The following is a 25,400-nucleotide window of genomic DNA, read 5'->3' as shown; positions in this document are numbered from 1 at the left end:
AGGAGATCAACTGAATGTGGTGGAATATAAGCAATATCACCTGAGAAGGATTAGCGTCTGCCAAAACTTGACCTGAGGAAGGGCTCTTCAGCTCGGATTTGTGTTGTGATCATATCAATTGCTAGTAGTTTATACAAGTGCAGTTGTTCACTAATAATAATCTTACAGTTAAATGAGCGGCTGATCTTTCTTGGCTTATGCATCTCAGATTAACGTTGAGAAATATCCATTCCAATGAGTGGCAGCTCTTTATTTCTCTCTTTCCTCCCCATTGACTTTGCTTTAAGAACAGGCGCCAAGCTGTGTTAACTGACAATTGGTGCAGAATAAAGAACATACCACCTTCCTTTTACTATTTCTGCATATTACATAGATTGTATAGTTGTAAAATAAAACATTTAGAAGGGTCATGGCAACCCATCCAAAAAAGCATGGTGACCCATTCTTGGGTTCCAACCTGTTGGTTAAGAAGTCCTGATCTCCATAAAAAAAACTATAAAACCAAACCTACTTGTTAATAGGTCATATATTTACTTTTAATGAGTTTCTTAAAGAGCCCCTTTGAGCAAGATAGGAGGGTTAGTCATTTTAACTGTGGTGTAATACAAACTCCCTTTGTGCAAATGTATTATTTGCTATCTTTAAATCACTGTGAAGGAACTGTATCTGGGCTGGCTGCTGACAACCTGTGAATTTTGTATACAGGTATGAGACCCATTATCCAGAACGCTCGGGACCTGGGGTTTTCCAGATAAGGGGTCATTCCGTAATTCGGATCTCCTAATTTAAGTATACAAAAAAATTATTTAAACAGTAATTAAACCCAATAGGATTGTTTTTCCTTCAGGGATAATTATATTTTAGTTGGGATCAAGTACAGGTACTGTTTTATTATTACAGAGAAAAGGGAATCATTTAACCATTAAATAAACCCAATAGGGCTGTTCTGCCCCCAATAAGGGGTAATTATATCTTAGTTGGGATCAAGTACAGGTATTGTTTTATTATTACAGAGAAAAGGGAATCATTTAACCATTAAATAAACCCAATAGGGGCTGTTCTGCCCCCAATAAGGGGTAATTATATCTTAGTTGGGATCAAGTACAGGTACTGTTTTATTATTACAGAGAAAAGGGGAATCATTTATATAATGTGAATTCTTTGATTAAAATGGAGTCTATGGGAGCTTTCTGGATAATGGGTTTCCGGATAAGGGGTCCGATACCTGTATATGGATACGGGCATTTTATCACATTTACGGTTTTAAAGCAATAAACTGTCATTACCATTCCAGTTTCCAATCTAACTTTGTTTTTTTTTATATCTTTTTAAAAATATAAAAAATATCAATCCTTCCCTTAATCAACCACCACATTAATTAACATTTGAATTTTCATGGTTATAGAGTTTTTTGAATCCACGGCTAAACTCATTTACTCTAAAACCAGAAATGTCTGGTCAATTATTAAAAGATCCAAACTGAAAAACCACAAACGAAAAAAAAAACCAAAACGTGAAAACCCCAACTTTTTCATTTTGTTACACAAATGAAAATGTCAGAAAACCACAAAGCAAAGGAAGAGCTTCCAGTTGTAAAATGGACACATGTCATTTACTTCTACATGATCTTGACAGCTTTAGATGGCATTGTTTTTCTTTTTGATTTGTCACAGTTTATGGTAAAAAAAAATCAAGTTTTTTTCTGTGACATATCGTATCGTGAAAAAAAATTGAACAATAGTAAATGCCCCCTTAAGGGGCACATTTACTAATCCACTAATCCGAATGCATTTTTTTCGTAATGATCGGTATATTTGCAACTTTTTCGGCGCTGTCACGTTTTTTTTTGTATTTTCCGTGACTTTTTCGTCACCGTTACAACTTTATCGTATATTTTCCGCGACTTTTTCGGCGCCGTCGCGGAAAAATCGGATTGGTTTTTCCGCCGTTTACAATTGCTCAATACGAAAAAGTCACGAAAAATACGATAAAGTTGTGACGGTGACAAAAAAATTGTGCAAAATACGAAAAAATTGCGACAGACGAAAAAGTCGCAAAATTTTCGTTTCCAATCTGATTTTTTCCCATTTGGGATTCGGATTCGTGGATTAGTAAATGTGCCCCTAAGCGTCTACTAAACATACACTGCTCTTTTTATGGACACCAATTTGTATTTTAATTCTATATCATGTTATCAGTCCGTTCCATGGTTACCACTGTGTAAGGGTCTTGCTTCAGTCCGTTCCATGGTTACCACTGTGTAAGGGTCTTGCTTCAGTCCGTTCCATGGTTACCACTGTGTAAGGGTCTTGCTTCAGTCCATTCCATGGTTACCACTGTGTAAGGGTCTTGCTTTAGAACCCTTCTCTTCATATTAAGCTATTAAGAATTAAAGGAATGTCATCTCCTTAAGGTTAATGCCCCATAGAGAGATTAGTCGCCCGCGTCAAATCTCTGCTACCGCGGGCAACTAATCTCCCCAAAATGCCTTTCCACCAGCAACAAAGTGAATTACCAGTGGAAAGGAATACGTTCCGCTTTATTTGGAGAAGGAAACTTTAAAAAAAACGAAGCGACGTGTATGCATTTCCACCGCCGATTCAATTTGTTGCCGGTGGAGAAGTATTTTGGAGAGATTAGTCGCTCGTGGTAGCAGAGATTTATTGCAGGGGAATAATCACCTTGTGGAGCATTTGCCTAATGGGACTTCATATGGGCCAACTAAGAGATTTTGAGAACAATACATGACTTCAAGGCTTCTGAGCAGACCTTGGGTATCTCAATCTCTGAGAGATCATTGGTTTTATTGCCAAGGCATTTTCATAACAATTATATGACTTGAGGGCAAGGTCAGTTTAGCATTAATGGGTAAGATTTTCATGATTCTTGTCAGAGCAACCAACAACTAAACAGAAAAGGTTAGAATAAGTACTTGCACAGCCTCAGTTATTGATGAGCAATCTTATTTTTATTTCCCCCAGTATTAAATGAATCCTCTTACTATTAGGGTTGGACTGGGCTGCCAGGATACCGGGGCCCAGGAACCCTGCGGCCCAGACCCAAATTCCTGTAGCCACTCCCCTGGCTGGCAGTTTCCCTGCCCTGATGCCTTGAAAGTAAGTTTCGCGCTCAGGGGAGGACGTTGGGCAGGTGGCAGGGGCCTCTGTGGGGGTGCGGGGCCCTCCAGTCCAACCCTGCATGTCACCTCCTGCTACAGTAGGCCACTGTCCCATTTTCTTTTTGGTATCAAGGGATGAAAACATAATTTTACCTCTTTATAGGTCCCTGGTAAGGCCTCACCTTGAGTATGGGGGGCAGTTTTGGGCTCCAGTCCTTAAGAAGGATATTAATGAGCTGGAGAGAGTGCAGAGACGTGCAACTAAACTGGTAAAGGGGATGGAAGATTTAAGCTATGAGGTGAGACTGTCGAGGTTGGGGTTGTTTTCTCTGGAAAAGAGGCGCTTGCGAGGGGACATGATTACTCTGTACAAGTACATTAGAGGGGATTATAGGCAGATGGGGGATGTTCTTTTTTCCCATAAAAACAATCAGCGCACCAGAGGCCCCCCCTTTAGATTAGAGGAACGGAGCTTCCATTTGAAGCAGCGTAGGGGGTTCCTCACGGTGAGGGCAGTGAGGTTGGGGAATGCCCTTCCTAGTGATGGGGTAATGGCAGATTCTGTTAATGCCTATAAGAGGGGCCTGGATGAGTTCTTGAACAATCAGAATATCCAAGACTATTGTGATACTAATATCTACAGTTAGTATTAGTGGTTGTATTTATAGTTTATGTATGTGAGTGTATAGATTGGTAGGTGTGGGTTAGGTGTGCTGGGTTTACTTGGAAGGGTTGAGCTTGATGGACTCTGGTCTTTTTTCAACCCTATGTAACTATGTGTGCCGACAATGAGGATATTCTCCCTGTCCGTGATCACATGGAAGGCCTGCACATTACTGCTGATCTGGGAAAGAATCCTTATGGGGGAGTTGAACCTGACGGGGCAGGGATGCTATGCATGCTGGGACAGACGTCACCCAAGCAGGAGCAATATGTAATCAAGATAATGGCCGCGAGTTTTGACTGACTTAAGGAAGCAGGATGCCTGGTATTAATATTATAATTTAATTGCCCGGGAATTGGAACCTAGTTACATGGTATGTGGATGGGAGGAAGACCTATGAACAGAGGGATTGTGTCTGAACGTTTTTGATAAATAAACATTTCCTTTAAGTTATGATTCATTAGGAGCTACATTTTTAAAAATAAGTTGGAAAGTCTGCAATACACATACGTTCTTATGCCGGGCGCATTGTGCGCAGCCTGTTTGTGCACTATATATTCAGGCCTGGAGCAGTCATGCAGAAATTACACACAGATTTTGGAAGCAAAGTTTCTTGAGAAAATAATGACATTGGAAAAGCCGCACAGAGTTAAAGTAGCACTCTTACATTTATTATTTTGCCTTTGGATTTGGTTAATGGAAACAGTAAGAGCGGAATGGATATATATTTTTCTTTTGCTTTCCCCTGGGTTTGTACAAAGGTGTTTGTGGCTAGCTGAGCAAGGATGCCATTTTAACTCTTAACAAGAGACAATATTCAGCCTAATACTGTAATTTCATTGCTAAGCAAAAATATTAGGGCATACCAACCCCCTAAAAAAATCCTTGGGCCGGCCAACCCAAACGCACAATAATACCCCTCCTCTAATCTGATTGGCCGGTAAAGATAACCAGACCGAGCCCTGGCTTCATTTCTGGTTGCACCAACTTAAATACTCATACTTTTACCATTTCTGCTCTCTTTAGACCCACTGAGAACTTTTTTGGGTCTTTCTATTGCATTTAAATGGTATCTATTGTGAAAATGAACATGTTTTATAATCTTCATCTCACTGGACTGTAATCAGTTCAAAAAAAATGTACTGTTTATGAAATATTCACTATCTGTCTCTTAACAAACATTCTCTCTCTTTATGATCTCTTTATGCAGGAGGTGGAGTCAAATTGTGATAGACAGTTAGGTCTAATGCATCTTTTGCCTAGAAGATGTATTAGAACTAATAAGCTGGCTCTAATGAAAATCTTGTTTTTCTACATGCAGGATGTGTGCTGGAGTCGGTTATTTTCTTAGATTTAGTTTTTTCTAGAGTCAGTTATTTGAGTTAGCTCTAATAACCTTTGCTAGGAAAGAGAGCTAACTCTAAAAGATGTATTAGGGCTACCTGTCAATTAAAATCTGACCCCAAGCTTCTGCATGAAGAGAAAATGACAGTTGCTGAGAGGGAGACGGTAAAGAATAACTTGGTTATTTCAGAAATGGGACAGAATTTTCATCGATTACATATAGAAAATGTCATATTTCCATGAGATAAAGCTCATACAGGTATGGGATCCCTTATCCGGAAACCCGATATCCAGAAAGCTCTGAATTACGGAAAGCCCGTCTCCCATAGACTCAATTTTAATAAAATAATTCAGATTTTTAAAATTGATTTCATTTTTCTCTGTAAAAATAAAACAGTTCTTTGTATTTGATCCAAACTGAGATATAATTAATCCTTATTGGGGGCAGAACAGCCCTATTGGGTTTATTTAATGGTTAAATGATTCCCTTTTCTCTGTAATAATAAAACAGTACCTGTACTTGATCCCAACTAAGATATAATTACCCCTTATTGGGGGCAGAACAGCCCTATTGGGTTTATTTCATGGTTAAATGATTCCCTTTTCTCTGTAATAATAAAACAGTACCTGTACTTGATCCCAACTAAGATATAATTACCCCTTATTGGGGGCAGAACAGCCCTATTGGGTTTATTTAATGGTTAAATGATTCCCTTTTCTCTGTAATAATAAAACAGTACCTGTACTTGATCCCAACTAAGATATAATTACCCCTTATTGGGGGCAGAACAGCCCTATTGGGTTTATTTAATGGTTAAATGATTCCCTTTTCTCTGTAATAATAAAACAGTACCTGTACTTGATCCCAACTAAGATATAATTAATCCTTATTGGGGTCATAACAATCCTATTGGGTTTTATTGATTTTTTAGTAGACTTAAGGTATGGAGATCCAAATTACCGAAAGACCCCTTATCCGGAATACCCTTGGTCCTGAGCATTCTGGATAAGGGGTCCTATACTTGTACTACATTTTAATTTTCACAATAGTTCTCTCTTAAGGATAAGCAATACAGAAATGGCCCAATTCCACCTATTTAGTAAATGAGCCATTGATGCCAGGCGCAGATCTTTACATCTGACCTCAGAGACATAAAGACTTGTGCCTGATTGGTGCCCAAAGTACAGGGGTCTATTCCACAATTTAGCACTGTGCCCTGCACCAATCATGCAAACAGGACAGCAACCAACACAAGGAGACATAGACATCAACTCCTATACTGCACCGGGTCTAAGCCCCAGAAGTTTGTTGTATTGCACAGTATTTTCTGCCCATCATCACACAAAGCGCCCGAGTCTGGCTTTAATAAATGTGCCCTTATTTGACCCTGTATCTTTCCTTTCCCCAAAAAATAGAATTACACCCATGGTTTATGAGTAAGATTCTTGTATCTTTAGTGTCCAGAAATCCTATTCCGTGGGTGTTTTATATCGACACCAATGGAAAATGCCCTAGGGAGGGTGGTCTTATGTGTTTCATCCATGAGAAAAGAAAAGACTAAGACACTTCTCCGCCAGACAGCTGATGGTCACCCTAAAATACTGATGTGTGTGTGTTTACTGCAGAGGTTTAGAATGATCTCAGCTGCCATAGTGACAAGCGATAACTTTAATAAATAGCAGATAAAGCTTCTCCTATGGGCACACTTTCCATGTTAAACTCCATTAAAACCATTTCATGACATTTCACAAATCATTTGAATTAAGTTAAATTAAAAACAAAACAAAACATAAGCTATGGAGCCAATGTACAGCGTCCAACTCAACCTTTGCATAGGTTTAACAGGATTAAAATAGCTGTGGAAATGAAAACTTTGACTTATTTTTTTCAATTGGCATATATATATTAACATATACTGAGCACATACAGGCTTTTCTCTACAGTCTCTATGTTTACTAAAGGCTCTCTCCAAACTATTTTTTTATTATTAACATTTATTGATAAAGTGCCAACATACCCCGCAGCGCTGTACAATAAGTGGGTTTCATACATTGGACATACAGAGTAACATATAAAGCAATCAGTAACCGATACAGGAGGGGAAGAGAGCCCTGCCCAAAAGAGCTTACAATCTTTGTTTGAGGTCATAATCACTCTCTTCTGCATATGTGCTCATATTAAACATTCTGTGGGTGATTTACAGGTGATTTCTACATGCCCCCCAGACACATTGCTCATGAAACCAGCAGTGGGCTGCAAGAGACTGTGTCTGGGAAAAAGTGTGAGTTTTAATAAAGGCCTTCTCAAGGCAACAAGAAGCACAGTAACATGCTGAGAGCATCACAGGGGCCCATTAATGGGGAGGGGGGGAATAGATAAATATAGAGAGGAAATGTAGATTGCATAAGTGCACGTGTTAAGGTGTCAACCTTTAGCTCAGGGATCCCCAACCTTTTTACTTTTGATCCACACTCAAATGTTGGTGAGCCATGAAAAATGTTCTTTGGGGATGCAAAATAAAAACTGCTATTGGCTATTTGGTAGCCCCATGTGAACTGCTGGCCTGTAGGAGTCTCTACTTGGAGTAAAACTCTGTGCTTCCAAAACTTGCCTCCAAGACAGAAATTTTGAGGCCACTGGGGTGGAAAGCAACATGTTGCCTTTGAGCCACTGGTTGGGGATCACTTCTCTAGCTATTGCTCAACATTTAATGCTATACTTCAACAACCCCTGGAGACCTGTGGATGAGACTTCCTGATTTATGTAACTGGAGCTGACTTCCATTTTAATGAATTTAATTTGATGAGACACCTGGTCAATATGGGGCGAAGCACTGGCCATGTATCCTTCACCCACCAGGGCAACCCTCAGCCCCAAGTAGTTTTAATCTTGCTTTTTGAGAAAAGTGTAATTTTCCTTCTTGGCTAAGTAGCGTGAATAGTGACCAGCCAATCCCCTTGATCATACCAAGACTTTCTACACTAATATCCCAGGGGCACTGCTTGGTAATTAAGCAAAAGTAACACTGAGTCGCTATAGTGTTATACCTACAGCAATTTCATCCAAGGAGATGGTGCTGTTTAACGTGCCTACCTAAATGAATGGTATGCCATTAGTTCTAGAAGATTAGATGTTTGGCACTATTACTAAACAGAACTTTGATTTAGAAAGTGTACTTCTTTAATGCTTGGACATAACACTGAGGGAATACACGGTTCTCCGTGGTGTAAGCAGGCCTCTCATTAGCTGTAGAATAAACAAAGGAATTCCACTCATATATTGGCACGGCCGCACAAAATGATAAGCACATTGGGCTACCTTTTTATTGCTCACACTTCATTTGATTTCAGATTTTCTAAACAGCTTTCAGGTTGACTTAAATAAGTGCGTTGCTTGGAATCACAATTGTTTTGTTGCTGTTTTCTGTTTGCAGAAGAGCCGCCATATCTGCACACTGTCTATGGCTGTAAAAGCAATAGCACCTACACAACACAGGCATGTTTATCTTGGAATATCTCCTCTTCTTTGTATTTATATACTGAAAGGTGTTTTGATATAAACCTGTTGTTGACCATGATTTAATTGAATTCTAGGCATACCATATATTACCCCCTGCATTTATAAACATATTTTTTTTATTATGATAGTTTTGCCTTTGTATCCACTATAAAAATACACCTATTAATACTAAACATTGGTCCATTACAAAATTGTCATTTTGATTTTTCTTTCCTGTTTAGGTATTCTGGTAATGTAAATGTTGCAACAACTGGTTCTCTGTTGACTCTTTAGGTTGGACTCTTATTGCACCTTTACTTTGAAAATGACATTTGATCCCTTAGAGCACATGTTTTTTAAACTTTTTCAGTTCAAGTCCCACTTGGGGGTCCAACATTTGTTCAGGCCCCCCCATAGCTCATAATATGGTTACAGATACATAGAAAGCACTGCCATTCCGCCATAGTTCTGAGAATATCACCACAAATAAGTGGCTACCTCACATTTCATCTTAACTGACCTTTGAGCTGGACTTCTAATAATATCCTAGAGAGCAACTAGGTGTTCCACAAATGTTACCCTTACTTGCCCTTAAGCCGGGCCCCCTAGGAGGGGCAGCCCGTAGTTTGGGAACTATGTCAGAAGAGGTGATGCATTTCCATTGCTTAGCCAACCCCTGCTGACTCTATTTATATGGACCATAAATCTCTATTTCAATCTTTAGGCCAAAACATTGGAGAATGTGGGATTACACAACACACAAGAGTGGCCAGGCTGCATTAATCAAGTTGAATAAAATCTGTCCCAAATAGACAAAAGTTGGTCAGTAGTGATGAGCGAATCTGTCCCGTTTAACTTAAATCTTTCAAAAGATTTGCGAAACGGCGAAAATGTTACGGGTAAAAAAATTTTGTCGCCCGCAACAAATTTTTTGATGTGTGACCATTCTTTTGACGTCCGCGACAATTTATTTTGACACTGTGACTTTATTTTGATGCCGTGACTATTCTTTTGACGTGCGACTATTTATTTTGATGGCGCAACAATTCTTTTGACACCCACGACAATTTTTGGACGAGCGGCGAATTTTTCCGCGGCAAATGTTTTCATCCGTTTCGCGAAACAATCTGTCAATGGCGAAACGCGGAAATCTGCTGCAAATCCAGGGCTGGCGAAACATTTTGCCCATCCCTATTGGTCAATTTAGTCAAAGACAACCAATTTGACCAATCCTCCCACTGTACTATGTACAGTATGGCAAGTCTGACTCTGTTTGTAGAACTGAAAAAAGATGGGCCTTTCTGGATACCTTGTGGGCAAATAAAGTGTGATTGGGCATAACTGCCCGTGGAATGGGCCCGGTTTTTTAAATAGTGAATGTTGGAAGGTACACAATGTTTACAACTAAGCAAAAAGTTATTAAATTGAAGTGTGGCTTACATTTTCTCACAGGGTTAAAAGCCCATGCATGAAACACATTAAAATGCATTTTTAATTTAAGTCAGATCTTCGGATCAATTGTCCCACGAAAAACTGTTCCCTAAAATAGAACGTGTTGCATGTCATCCTCGCCAGAAACAAACGGATAAGTTACAATTTCTTTTTGGGTTCCCAAATTTGGATTTACCAATTGTGTGTTTAACTAGAGCGAACGCAAAATATATCCTATGAATGAATGTATTTTTTTTACTTATATGTAGTGTCCTACTTTACCTTCTCTCTCCCTTATGGACAGAAGATTGTATCAAACCTTTTGACGTTCTCCTGAAGAAAAGCGTATATTTTAGAATTTCATTTTAGATTAAACAGGAAGAAAATAATTACTGAACATCAATGATCTCCTTTGTTGGTACTTGGGCTGGAAGTAAAACATTGCCCTGAGAGATAGCACACTTACCGTGGGCAAGTCGTTTTCATTTCAAAAGACCTTGACTACAGACCATTCAGTTCCTTCCACGGGGCTCCTGGCAGGAGTTCATTAGCCAAATAATCTTTGTTCGTACGGTGTCTATAAAAACTGATGTTGCAGAAATGTTTTTTTTTCCCCCCATTTTGTGAAACACCGTTGCTCTGAGGGCTTACAGCTGCACTTTATTAAAGTGGCCTTATATACTTCATAAAGGAATGAAACACAGCCTCTATCTAGACTTAAAAGCCAACGTTGTATGTTCTTTTGTGATAAGGTGCAGCGTTTGCGGTGTCGGAACATGGAACAGATGTGTTGCTTTGATTGGTACAAGTCATGGAACTAATCCCACCAGGGTGTTAAATGAAAACATTCGCACGTGAAATGGTTAAACTTTAAGGGTGTGAAACATCTGAATTTCTGGTTTCTGTTAAAAAAAAAAAAAAAAAAGTTGTTAATGCCAATTCCAGTGGGTAAAATTGTCTGTGTCCAGATGATTTCAAGGTTTCTGGTGAGAAAGAATGGCTTTCTTGCCCTGTGGTCAGCGTTTATTAAAAGGAGCTGGGTACAAATGTGTAAAAATGTTCTTTTGTTTCGTTACGGAGCTACAACCCTAGAGGCAAATCTAGGAAGCCGACCCCAAGACTTACAGAACTGGTGCTTAACAAAGAATTAGGCTGGAAATGCTATACATTATGTTCTGGGCTTGTGAAAAGCCCAAGGCCACCACAGGCCTTCTGTGCCTCCAGAATGCCCCAGTAGCTCCCCATTTTCTGTTCTGCTAGTTCTCAGCCCATACTCGGCTGTCGGTTACCTGAGTTAGGGGTCGACTCACAATATACCATGTGAATGTCACAATGCAAGACTCATTCAGGCTGAGTTTCAGCATCAAAACCAGCTTCTATAACAGATGCAGCCTCACTGTCTGCTAATGTTCTGATGATTTCTCACCAACCCTAAGCTTAGCTTCTCAACAACTGAGCATGTGCAGTGCCACTGACACTCAGAAGATAACCTAAAAAATCCAAGCTGCTGTGAGCAATATTGTAGACATTACCAGGGTCGGACTGGGCCGCCGGGACACCGGGAAAAATCCCGGTGGGCCCCGGCCCTAGTGGGCCCCAGCGGCCCAGTCCGACCTTTGCCGGCGCTCCCCCTACTGACTGTTCCTCCCCGACGCTTTCAATTTATACGCGCTCGGGGAGGACGTCAGGCGGGGGCCCCTGGGGGGCGGGTTAGGGGACGCGGCTGGGGCACCTGCAGGGCCCCTGGGGCGGGAGCCCCGGTACGCCCTGCACCCCCCAGTCCGACCCTGGACATTACTGTTATAGGGCTGCTGAACCTTTGGCGTGTATAGTAAGTTCAGTATATAAAATACATCATATTTAGCCATATCATTTTTCAGGCAGCTATTTACTCCATTTATAAGTAGAGTTTTCCTTCAGTTCTGATACCAGGATGATACAGCTTTCTTGCAGGTCTCGGGGCCTGTTATTCTCTACCTCTAGGTTTACATTGTGATCAATAGAACTAGAAGTAGTATCAGTATTTGAATGCTGAAAATATACTAGGCTGGTTTTACCCAGGACTGGAAAAATAGAGTAAATTAAACATTTGCATCAACACAGGAAATTTACAAATAGACAAAATGTCAAATTCGTGTAAAAACATTGATATACTGTACTTATTTCAGAAAGTTAGGCCCTATAACAAGCATAGTTTATTGTGTGTATAGAGAATCCATTTGTTCAATTTTACATTTTTTTTTTGCTTGCTGATTAAACAATTGATAATGTATTCTTTAGCGGCATGAAACGCAGGCATATATCCCTCCCCAACAGCAAAACCTTGCCTTTATCAATATTTAATCTCCTCTGCCGCTTACCAAATTATGTAAATCACTGAAGAGTGAAAAATCCCGCATGGTTCATATTACATTACATCATTTGTGTCGGTAAATAGAGATTCTGTTTTTCAGTGTCACCTTCAAGGTCATTAATGTATAGATAAGGAAACTGAGCCAAGGGTAGAGCCATGAGTTAGTTCATTCCAACCAGAGAATTTCCCATCCACCCACCACAACCGTGTGTCGGAGGTTATACAATAACATCCTGTGGGCTTCCGTATCAAACCGTTCTACCTGCCCCCTGGGCTTTCTCCCCTCCCTACACATACCTTCTGCATGATGTTCACATTCACTTCTCATCATTTAGTTTAAAAGGTGAAACCTTTTTGGAAAATGACTTTGCCTTTAAATTGTAGTTTTGGTATCCATCCAATCCCACTGCCATATCTATTGTGTTAATGCACAAGTCAAACAATTGGATGATCATTCAGCAATATGTGGTCATAGAGCAGGGGTCCCCAACCTTTCTTAAGGTGCCCATACTGCCAAGTGAGCAGATCTTCTCCTGATATCCCCCACCTACAGGTGGGCGATATCGGGAGAATCCAGGCTAATTCGATCGTTTGGCCCTGGGGTATAGGCAAAGTCGGTCCAAGTAGATTTTTTAAACTGCCTGATCGATATCTGCCCAATTTCAGGCCAGATATCGGTCGGGCAAGCCCGTCGGTAGTGCCCATACACTGGCCGATTAGCTGCCGAATCAGTCTAAGGGACCTATATCAGCAGCTAGAATCGGCCCGTGTATGGGGACCTTTACTCATGAGCCACAGTCAAATGTAAAAAGACTTGGAGAGCAACACAAGCACCATAAAAGTTCATGGAGGTGCCAAATAAGGGGCTAAGATTGGCTATTAGGGGCCTCTATGCACACTATCAGCTTACAGGGGCTTTATTTGGTAGGAAATCTTGTTTTTATTCAACCAAAACTTGCCCCCAAGTCAGGAATTCAAAAATAACTCCCTGGTTTGGGGGCACTGAGAGCAACATCCAAGGGGTTGGGGAGCAACATGTTGCCCCTGAGCCACTGGTTGGGGATCACTGTCATAGAGCTTAAATGATCAAAATACCAAAATACCAGAAGGATCTGCAATGAAATAGACATACAAGTGACAGTAAATCCCCCAATAAGCGGTTTATGGTAAGGAGGCTCTGTGAGGCCCTAAACCAAAGTGAAGCTCATTATTGGTTCAACGTGATATAGGACTTTTGAGGTATAGCAGCCCTATAATAAGCTTGTGCCTGGGTTAAAGTGCCAGCCTAGGGGCTGGAGAGTGCCATTGCTCAATAATGTTCCCAATTCTGAACAGCAAGGATGGGCAGTAAAGAGGAGCTGTACCATAGTTTCAGAGGGGGGAGGGAATTAATGTATTTAGGGGCGTTTGTAGGTCATGAAGCTGGTTCATTGACTTAATTTGAGTCCCTTGAGAAAAAGGTTAAGAAACACTGTAGGAAGCCTTATAAGGGCCACTTTATTGGGTTACTTAGTTCCCCCTAATAGGGTTTATGTGTGCACCTTCCTATTTATGTGGCCGGCGTGTACATTCCTCTATAGATCACCGCAGCAATTCTAATTTTCAGTTGTGGTTCTATAAAGGAAGGCTAAATATATACCCTCAATGCTATCATTCAACCCGGAGGCACAAGTTAAGATCTTAAGCTACAGTTTTGTTCCGATGTAAACACTTGACTCATTACATTCTTTGATTACTTCGTTACCAGTAATCAAGCAACGGTCACACATCCAAAGTGAATACCTTGCTTAAATAGCTAAACGGCCCTAAAATAGAGGCTAAACATGTCATTTACATTAAAGAACCACTGCTTGTTTGAAGTGTAAGGAATTGCCCCCAGAAGCACTAAAATGTTGAGTTAATGAAAGCTTTCAACATGATTCAAAACACACATAAGTGTCCTCTCTTCAAGGCCTTTCTGCAGTGTGTGTGTGTGTGTTTAGGCTCCAATTTTGTTAAGATTTATTATTTTTCAGCTTCAAACACCAGAAACGCCATTACTTCAAAGCATTTTTCCAATAGAATGTATGCTGGGCGGGTTTAAAACTTGGTCTTGTTCATAATAGATGTTTACATCATTGTGTGACGTTGCTCTGCAGACCAGAATAACCTATTCTCTTTAATTATGTCATTTTTACTTCAACAATTCTCTTCATGTACGGCTGCCTTATTCTGCCATGTGTTTTATAGTTGTGATGTTGTTGTGCATATCATCAAAAGGTCGCTGAACCAGAGAGAAACAGAGGGGAAACATGACGATTTGCACAGTACTCTCTCACCACAACTGTCTTTCAGACTGGGCTGTCCTAGAATAAGCTCTGGACCTCCCAGTGGGAAACCACTGCTCTAGTAGCTTTAATCTAGTTTTATCAATTTTGTAATTCTTTTGCCTTATTAAGCTTGGTTGTTCTAACTGCTCCTATCCACTTCTATCTCTGAATGAGCCCAATATTGCATATCGAGGAAAGATTCATTCCTTTGGTAATCTTGGAAAATAAGGGAATTTTATTATTTATGACCACCTTTAGATCTGCCTATTTTTACTACTTAAGGTCCCCATACACGGGCCGATTCTAGCTGCCAATACCGGTCCCTTGGACCGATTCGGCAGCTTATCGGCCCGTGTAGGGGTGGAAATGAGGGGCCTTTCTGAAATTGACCAGATATCGATCGGCCAGGTTAGAAAATTCAGTCGGATCGGGGACCGCAATGGCTTGTTTATGCGGTCCCCGAACCGACTGCCCCAGGGCCAAACGATCGAATTAGCCTACACACTCCCCGATATTGCCCACCCGTAGATGGGGATATCGGGTGAAGATCCGCTCGCTTGGTGATCTCGCCAAGTGAGCGAATCTTAACGTGTATGGGGACCTTTACTTACTAGACTGAAGACTTTGACATTCCTCTGGCTTCTACAGGAGCTTAATAGAGCCACAAAAGGGCTCTTTTGCGTGCTTACACTACTAAAACTTATCTTCAAGCCAGAATTTAAAAATGAGCAGCTTTTTTAAGGTCACCGAGAGCAACACGTTGCTCATGAATCACTGGTTGTGGATCACTGAATCATAGGCAGAGATTGAGGAGGTTAAAGTGTTCATCATGGCTGGCATCTTGGTTGTGTTGCTTCTGGACATAGAAGGCCTGCCAGATAGGCAGAGAAAGAGTGTGCCTTTTAGGGACAATTCTCAACCTGGTGCTGCTCCTGTGCGATGCCACCTACCCTCACCCCTACAGTTACCTTTCCTACATCAGAGGAGGTCCAGGGGGAGCACATCACTTGTGCAGGGAGTGGAATAGTGAGAGAGATGAATTTCTCATTCAAAAACTGGAAATTCGGCTCCTAAAGATACCAGCAGTGGCTCTTTGCCAGCCCTGGTAACTTTGGGAGGTGCTGCCACCTGAGGTGAGTTTCACACCTCATGGCAGCAGTGCCCCTTGTGCCTTTATTACTGTTAGGAAAGATTTGCATCCACCTACACACACATGATAACTTGGATATCACTCTTTGAACACAGTTGTCCTAAGCCAGTGGTGGGCAAACTTATTAGTCAACTGAGCCAAATATCAACAAAACAGCAATTGAAATTTCTTTTAAGAGCCAAATTTTTTGAAGACTGTCACTGACTCGTGCATGAAACGAGCAAGCCTCCCCTGCACTGTGTATCCCGCCCCCTGGCTGCGCCGCGTCTCCCATAGCCCAAACACCACCCCCTCCTGCTGATTTTTGCTACGGGCAACAAAAATGCGATCGCACTGTGCATGCCAGCCCGCACCTGCCAGCCCGCACCTGGAAGAGCCAAATTCAAGGGGCTAAAGAGCCGCAGTTTGCCCACCACTGTCCTAAGCAATTAAACTTGAGGAGCTACAGTATACTGAAACAGTTAGCCTTAATTCCTTTCTAAATATTTTAATTACTGTATACTTCATAGATGGGTGTCTTGTCTGGGCTTTAGTGATATCAGGTTAATAACTGTGTTTTCTAATTGAAAATTTCTATCTGAATTTAAACCTGGGGCCTGAATTAATCTAATTTGCCTTGCGTTTATGAGAAGTTAATAGCCAGTACAATAGCAGCGATAAATACCACACACTTTATGCAATCACATGCTTTTCTGACACTCTTCTGGATTAATGAGGCCTTTTGGCCGGAGAATTCTTAGTTATGTAAGAAAATTGGCAAAACAAAAAAATAAATTATGTCTACAGTAGTGCATTTCAGGAAAAAAAAAGTACAATATTTTATACATCTGTGTTTATTTTTCTAGACTTTTATTTTATATTGCTGAATTAAATTGTAATTGTGGAATATTAATACTCAATTCGCTGCTTGTAATCTTTTAATTTGTAGAGACAAGGAAAGGCAGATTCACAGGATGGATGCCAATTTGTTAGGTACCCCCTCCCCCCATTGAATCCAATCACCATTTTCCCTGGACCTGGGAACCTATATTTTGCTTTCCCAGGCATCCCTAGCGCATTCACAGAGTAAGATTGGAAAAAGTTACAATGGCAGTGCAATAATAAAAATAAAAGATATTTCCCCTGGGCCAGTGCAGTTTTTTCCTGAATAAATGCCCCATTCCTTGTCCTTATGATCCTCAAAACAAATGAACCTGCCAACCATCTGTTGAATTTCTTGTCCCAGTATCCAGCAATTGTTCCTGCCAAAGAAACCTATGACATGCAAGATCATAGCTTGTATTGCAGGGTAGTTATAATCTGTATCCTTATCGTCTGTACCTGGAAATCCCTCTCTGAGCTGCCAGTTCTTTTGGGCCTGTGTGAACCTCGAACTCACTAGTGTACATCCAGTTTGATGTTATTTGATTGGTAAGGAGACTGCGATATTAGATAGCACCAGAAGCATGAGGGAAATGTAGCCAGTAAATGTCCATATTTCTTTCTAAAGGTGGCCATACATGGACCGATTGTAGCTGCCGATATAGGCCCCTTAGACCGATTCAGCAGCTTATCGGCCCGTGTAGGAGCAGCAACGACGGGCCTGCCCATCCAATATCTGGCCTGAAATTGCCCAGATATTGATAGGGCAGGTCGGATCGGGGACCACATCGGCTTGTTGATACGGTCCCTGTACTGACTGCGCCCATTGCTGTCGTTGAGGGCAGTGAGGGCAGTGAGGTTGTGGAATGCCCTTCCTAGAGATGTGGTAATGGCAGATTCTGTTAATGCCTTTAAGAGGGGCCTGGATGAGTTCTTGAACAATCAAAATATCCAAGGCTATTGTGATACTAATATCTACAGTTAGTACTTGTGGTTGTATTTATAGTTTATGTATGTGAGTGTATAGATTGGTAGGTGTGGGTTAGGTGTGCTGGGTTTACTTGGATGGGTTGAACTTGATGGACACTGGTCTTTTTTCAACCCTATGTAACTATGTAACTATGTCGTTGTATTATTGGTTGCTATAAAGTAACTGAACTGGTGCTAACCTGCATCGTTACTGATAAAATCCACTTTGATTGAGAATACGTTGAGAATACGTTGAAGCAAAAGAAAAAGTTCCACCAGCACACCCTTACCTCCTCCAATTCTTGATACTCGGTGCTCAGCCCAGAGAGTCGGCGCTCCCAGCACAGTCCAATAAGAAATTTAGCCGGCACAACGAGTGTGATGCAAGCGGGGCTTAGCCCCGCTTGCATCACACTCGTTGTGCCGGCTAAATTTCTTATTGGATGTTACGTAGAAGCACATCTTTACCCGGCTAAATTTCTTATTGGATGTTACGTAGAAGCACATCTTTACCCGCATAAATTTCTTATTGGATGTTACGTAGAAGCGCATCTTTACCCGGCTAAATTTCTTATTGGATGTTACGTAGAAGCGCGTCTTTACCCGGCTAAATTTCTTATTGGATGTTACGTAGAAGCGCGTCTTTACCCGGCTAAATTTCTTATTGGATGTTACGTAGAAGCGCGTCTTTACCCGGCTAAATTTCTTATTGGATGTTACGTAGAAGCGCGTCTTTACCCGGCTAAATTTCTTATTGGATGTTACGTAGAAGCGCGTCTTTACCCGGCTAAATTTCTTATTGGATGTTACGTAGAAGCGCGTCTTTACCTTGCTAAATTTCTTATTGGATGTTACGTAGCAGCACATCTTACCCGGCTAAATTTCTTATTGGATGTTACATTGAAGCACGTCTTTACCTGGTTTTCCTAATCTTTTTTTTAGAACAAGAGTCAGTTTTGTGATGCAAGGTTTTCTTTCAGAATTAATAGTTTATCCTGTTTAAAAATATTGTGAAAACATTTTTTTTAAATCAGCATAAAATAAAAGCTTCCCCGCCCCCCCTTAAAAAAGCCCACCTTAACTAGAAATGACTCTAGCGATGGAGTCTTTCCAGGAGCAAATGTATAGGTCATTGAGCACTGCCTGAGAGTTTTGGCACATAGACGCTGTGTAAGCAAAACAGTGCCTGTTGGTGTCGCTTGGAGCAGGTGGCTTGGTTCTCCTTTACTAACTTTTGAGTTGTTAATCTTTGTTACTGGATCCTACCGTGTCTTGAAACAACTTTTGATCAACATCAGAAACCTCTAACCTTTCTTCCCCTTAAGAAGCTAAATACAGTTTTATTTTTCTTGCCACCTGCAAGGAAGTGGATGGGAGTTCTGGATGTTTGGGCTTCAAATCCAAATTATGATGAATGAGTTTGTAACCTTTTCACAAAGCAATTTCTCTAGAGATCTGAGCCGACCAGGCATCGGGAAGCCGCCACACCGCGTGTGCTTAATAATTACAAAGACCTTTACTTTGACAATTATGCGAGCTTGCCAAGGGAGCAAAAGGTTGCAAGTGTGTTTTTGTGCATTTGGGTGGAGCAGTTAAAGTTTGGTTTTGGAAGTGGGTCAGCAAGACTTTGCTTTCATTTTAGACCCTTTTTCTCGGGAGGGCCCACCAATTGTAATTGCTCTTTCATCTGAGTGTAATTAACTGTGAAATGGGCAGGGCTTGAGTCAACTCATAGTCAATCAGAGCACTATATTCTTCAGAAATTTACATTTCAAGAGCCACGCCAACCTAAACGGAACAGCAACATATGTTTGAAAGCGCCTCTATATACCCTAGTTGCCACTTGTTTTTTTCGTTACCTTTCTGAGAAGCCTTTGTAAATAAATATTGCAGTTAACAAGTACTTAGTGTGTTCTTTTCCGTGTATTTTTTAGACAGCAATATATGAGGTCATTTTGCAGAACCTTTGTTTTTCTCAAGCTGTGGGCCCAACCTGCCTTGTCTCATTTACAGTTCTGGGGAGGTTCATATGGACGCCATGATTCTCCTGCTTGGCAGTAGCTGCTATATAAAGCCTATAGCTAAAGTACTCAAGCACTGAATTTGAGTTTTTCTTGTTCCAATGTATATTATGGAGTTAATATAAAATTGTATGTAAACATAATTTTGCAGGTCCATGCAACCTTTGTATTTTCAGTACAGGTATAGGACCCATTGACCAGAATGCTCGGGACCAAGGGTATTCCGGATAAGTGGTCTTTCTGTAATTTGGATCTCCATACCTTAAGTCTACTAAAAATCAATAAAACATTAATTACACCCAATAGAATTGTTTTGCATCCAGTAAGGATTAATTATATCTTTGTTGGGATCAAGTACAGGTACTGTTTTATTATTACAGAGAAAAGGGAATCATTTAACCATGAAATAAACCCAATAGGGCTGTTCTGCCCCCAATAAGGGGTAATTATATCTTAGTTGGGATCAAGTACAGGTACTGTTTTATTATTACAGAGAAAAGGGAATCATTTAACCATTAAATAAACCCAATAGGGCTGTTCTGCCCCCAATAAGGGGTAATTATATCTTAGTTGGGATCAAGTACAGGTAATGTTTTATTATTACAGAGAAAAAGGAAATCTGTTTTAAAATTTAAAATAATTTGATTAAAATGGAGTCTATGGGAGATGGGCTTTCCGTAATTTGGAACTTTCTGGATAATGGGTTTCCGGATAAGGGGTCCCATACCTGTACTAATGTTTTAAATGTAAATGAATCCAGGGATATATGGGTAGAACCCCTGCATATATTGTCAACATATAGTCCTTTCCTGATAGGTCTGCATGGGCCCCTATCATAATTTGATCATTGACCTGATTGGATTAGCCTATTTTGAATTTCTATTCGGGTCGCAATATCTGCTCGCTTGGTGACCTCGACATACGAGTGCATCTTTACATGTATGCCCTGCTTTAATAATCGTTTACAGATGGAAAAAAGAAAGTGAAATGAAATAGGTGCTTACGCCAATGGCGCAAAAAAAGAAGTATTAAGCTTTTGTTTACAACTTTTATTTTATGATATAAAAGGAATCATTTATTGACCAGTATCCAAAGTAAGCAGTATAGCATTGAAGTGGGTCTGTTTTCAATTGAAGTTCCTTGACAAGTATCCAAGCTGGCACAATTCTACTTTTTAATGGTTCCTTTTACCCCACCCTAAACTTTTATTTGTGGAACTGATAGGTGCTTTTCAACTGTTGTTTTAATGGTTTTTTGTTTTACAGCCAGCTATGGGACCAACCCGATATGCAAAGGTTGCCTGTCCTGCTCGAAAGATAATGGCTGCCTCCGCTGCCAGCCAAAACTGTTTTTCTATCTGCGAAGAGAAGGTATGAGGCAGTATGGAGAGTGTCTGCAGTCCTGCCCTCCTGGATACTATGGAGTCAGAGGACCGGATATGAACAGGTGTTCCAGTAAGCAGATTTATTTATTAACTTACAATTGTACATTATTATATGCTATGTAGTGATGAACGAATCTGTCCCGTTTTGCTGCGCCATAAAATTTGCGAAATGGCACGAAAATTCGCGAAACGCATTTGCCGCACAATTTTTTTGTCGCCCGCGACTTTTTTGTCGCCACAGCTATATTTTGCCACCTGTGGTTTTTTTTACGTGACCGCACCATTTCAACACGACCGCGCCCAATTTGACGCGCAACAAAAACAAAGAATTTCCACGAGACAAATTTTTTGCGCCAAATTTTCTCGGAAGTTTTGCGTAACAATTCACCAATGGTGAAATGCGGAAATTCGCTACAAATCCATGCTTGGCGAAAAAATTCGCTCATCACTAATGCTATATCCTAAATGTATGTCCTTGGGGATGTCCAGTACCATCTTAATATTTTGGTTGCATTCTAATAACAACACAGCACCTTTATAAAATGGTTCCTAACAGTGTTGAGGCAAGTTTTTCCAGGTCTAGTAACCCATAGCAACTAATCAAATCTTTGGTTTCAAACAGCTGACCAGAAAATGCTATCTGCTGATTGGTTGTGATAATGCAATGGACTTGTTTGGTGGCAACAGTGTCTCCTGTTCATGTTAAAAGTATCAGGCTGGCAATTCAAATCCAAATATTAATTTTAATCTTATTAAAGTTCCTTTATATATTTAAAGCTCAAGTCACAAATTTTAAAATGACTTTAAAGGTTTAGGATCATGCATGTTCCAAGCTTGATGTGGCTTGGGACGCAGAGAGAAGAAGGCAGCCCATAAGGAAAGACTCTTATTTCTACTTATATTTCTTGTGATGGGAAAGTAGTCTGGAATGTTAAAAAAAATGTGGGTTTAGTATGCATTTAATATATTCAGAATCACCAGATTTGTCTTTTGTTTGGAACGTTCCCAGGTAAGAGCCTTCATGAACTAGACTAGGAAAAAAATGTAATAAAAACAAAAACCTCTCCACTTCCGAAGCACTTGTGTCTCCGGCCAACCCGGTAATCTAATACATATTTGAGAGATGTCTTCTGTCACTCTTTCCTCGTGCTTCCACCTTGATTTTATAAAGGCACATCTGTAAGGTCAAGCGGATTCAAAGATCGACCAATCAAGCTTCTATCACTGCCACTATGGCTGAGTTAATGGCTGAATTCCCTCTGTCAAAAAGGGCGGCTATTCAAACAGTAGGTCAGAGTTTCAAGAACCAGATGTAAATACCAATCAGGGCAGCTAAATTCACACTGCGTATATGGGAGTTAGAATGTGAGTAGGATGGGCTCTGTAGCATTATATCGCTAAGCTAGACATCACCGTAACTGGGAACATCTGTGTTATATTAAGGTGGCCATACACCAGGAGATCCACTCGTTGGATGAGGTTGCCAAACAAGTAGATCTTTCCACCGATATGTTCACCTGAGGGGGGCGATATAGAAATAATCTGATTGTTTGGCCCTCGAATGACAAAAACGGCAGTAGGATAATAAGCCAATGTGGTCCCCAATCCGACAATTTTAGTCCAGATATCGGTCAGGTACGCCCATTGGGGTTCCCCATATATGGGTAGATAAGCTGCCCAATTGGTCTGATGGACCTGAATCGGCAGCTTAAAGGAGAAAGAAAGGTAAAAACTAAGTAAGCGTTATCAGAAAGGTCTATGTAAATACAGCCATAATCAAAAGATTAGTTGTGTCTGTTTTCCTCTGCCAGAGACACACCGCTCTCTCTTCTCTCCCGTCTCCTGCTCCCCCCTCCCTCAAGAATGCTAAGAACTCAATCCCCCCTTAGGAATGTGGATCTGAGCAGGAAGCTGACTCATAGGGGCACATTTACTAATCCACGAATCCGAATCACGAATGGGAAAAAATCGGATTGGAAACGAAAATTTCTGAAGATCGCAAATTTTACGAAAATGCTTACGAAAAAATCGTATTAGTTACGAAAATATCGTATTGGCGATCCGAAAGTCACGAAATTTTCGTACCGAACAATTGTAAACAGTGGTAAAACCTTTCCGATTTTTTCGTGCAAGCGTCCGAAAAAGTTGTGCGGTGTACGAAAAAGTCGTCCGGACGCCCGAAAAAATTGGTGAAAATACGCTCGGAGCGTTCGCATGAACGCTCGAGCATTCGTGCCTTTGTAAATGTGCCCCCTAGTCTTACTAACTGAGCATGTTCACTTGGTCTGAGTATTGGTGCAGGAGTGAGGCATTATGGGAACTTTCTTTACACAGCTCAGTGTTTTTTCTTCCTGTTTGGCTTCTGATCATCTGAACGGGAGAAATATGGGGAGACTTAAGGTCACTATTGAGAGAACTGAAGGTATGCCTGCAGCTTGAGATTAACTCTTTATTAGCCTTTCCTTCTCCTTTAAATCTGCCCATGTATGGCCACCTCTAAATACATAAACAACTTAAAATGTTGGTGAGCCATCATACACTGTGAGCCCCCATGATGGCAGCTCAATGAAACAAATATATGTGCCTGTAAGGCCATTGTGGTGAGAAGTGTATCCCTTTGGGGCACAAACAGTCTAGTGCTCATGTGGTTCAAGAGCAAAACTTTTTCCTTGCTCCAGTGAGTCTTGCAAGTATGAGTAGCTAACCTCCTCAAGATAAAGGCATATTCTACCAATTAAAAAGGCAAACACTGTTTGTTTGGGCAGCAATGAAACCTGTGTCTGGCCAACTGCAAGCAGCCGCTGAGGGGAGGTAGAGAAAGCAACCGCTGATCCTCAAAAATACATAAATATGGGAAATCTAAACCTCTGTCTACTATGACAGAAAATAAAGCAACGCTGTAAACTGGGTGGGTATGTAATAATGGTATCCTCTATTATGGGGGTACGGTTTCTCAGAACATCAACTAATCTCACATTCTTTGCATTAAGGGTGGTTGTTTTCAGTGTATCTTCAGGTAGTCATTACAATATGTACTGTATATGTATACACACAGAGTGTTGCTTCCATATGAGTAGTGGGAGGCTTTTTAAGGCTTGGTTTAGGTAAGGTACATTTATATGTAACCCATATTTGGCTACAAACCAGTTAAACACCAGCTATTGGTAGAGCATGGGGTACATTGGGACTCTCTTTATCTGGAATGGGCCTTCGCTATATGGAAGGAACTGCTGGATAGTGTTGTTAAACTACACCTGCCACTGCCACTGTGTAGTGTAATTGCTTAGATCAAAAGATAAGGTGGACGCCAGGAGCTCTTGCAATTAAACTTTAACTATTCATTGTCCAAGACAAGTTGTAGAATGCAGGGATAAGTAAATACTCACAAATGCACAGATATAGCAGATACCTTCTGAGGATAGTAAGAGAGGATGCCACCGGTTTATCCCACCTCTTTGGGAGACTGGGCAGGATAAATGCACCTGTCAGCTTGGTACTACTTGGGAGATCAGTGTGAATAGTTACTCTAATCCTCAAGTTGAATACCTTTAACTGGTATGGGTCCTACAGCCGACTATGGGCCAGGGATTTACACTGACCTGTATCCTGTGTCTGTGGCCCTAGGCTAAGGCAACATTGCCTGTATGGAAGGGTACTTCCAGCTAACCTTCTAGTTGGAGCCTGAACTGCTCTTGCTATCTAGTTCTAACTGCCTCACTCTCCTAGAGGGTGCTATTACAGTATCCTGCTATTCTAGATAGTCCTCATTCACGGGGTCCCCGTCCACGACTTCACCAGAGTGGATGTTAAGCTCTGGGGCAATGGCTTGGCTTTACTGGGGCGTATGTCTGATCCCAGGCTCAGTGGAGCTTTCCTGAGACTCGGAGGCAGCCAAAGATGAAGCCACACCTCCTTGCTAGACACTATATGAGTGTGCAAGGGGTGTGGTCAACCAACTAAACCAATAAGGTATAGTGCAATAACTGTAAACTAGATACATGGGACTTTGCCCAGTAACAGTTCAATCAGGAAGAGGTAGGGTTTAAAGCCATAGGGCAGCTTAACCCTTTGGGTCCCTATATGTTTTTTTTTAGTGATCTGTTGGCTCATAACCTCATGCCATATACACCTTATTGGGTTGCAAGGTGGCCTTGGAGTGAAGGATATCTAACATATGTCTATAACTTGAAGACTTTCAGCTGGCTGTTGATAGTAAGGGGGGAAATAGACTTGGTCTGCAAAATATGGAGGGATGTACAGTAAGTTAAACAGTAAGCTATTATCTCCATAATATCCT

General features: G+C 40.9%; 1 protein-coding gene across 2 annotated transcripts in view; it reads left to right on the top strand.

The window, feature by feature from the left end:
• The window catches only part of rspo2 (R-spondin 2), an 88,585-nt gene that overhangs the window by 22,975 nt on the left and 40,210 nt on the right, over nt 1–25,400 (top strand). For both annotated transcript variants that reach the window (XM_012964623.3, NM_001011386.1), the window contains 1 exon segment: nt 20,985–21,173. In XM_012964623.3, the coding sequence (XP_012820077.1) occupies nt 20,985–21,173 (189 nt within the window).

The sequence above is a fragment of the Xenopus tropicalis genome, chromosome 6, assembly GCF_000004195.4.
Source record: "Xenopus tropicalis strain Nigerian chromosome 6, UCB_Xtro_10.0, whole genome shotgun sequence".
NCBI classification, from domain to species: domain Eukaryota; kingdom Metazoa; phylum Chordata; class Amphibia; order Anura; family Pipidae; genus Xenopus; species Xenopus tropicalis.
The sequence above is the reverse complement of the archived record's forward strand: the minus strand, read 5'-3'. Positions and strand labels throughout refer to the sequence as shown.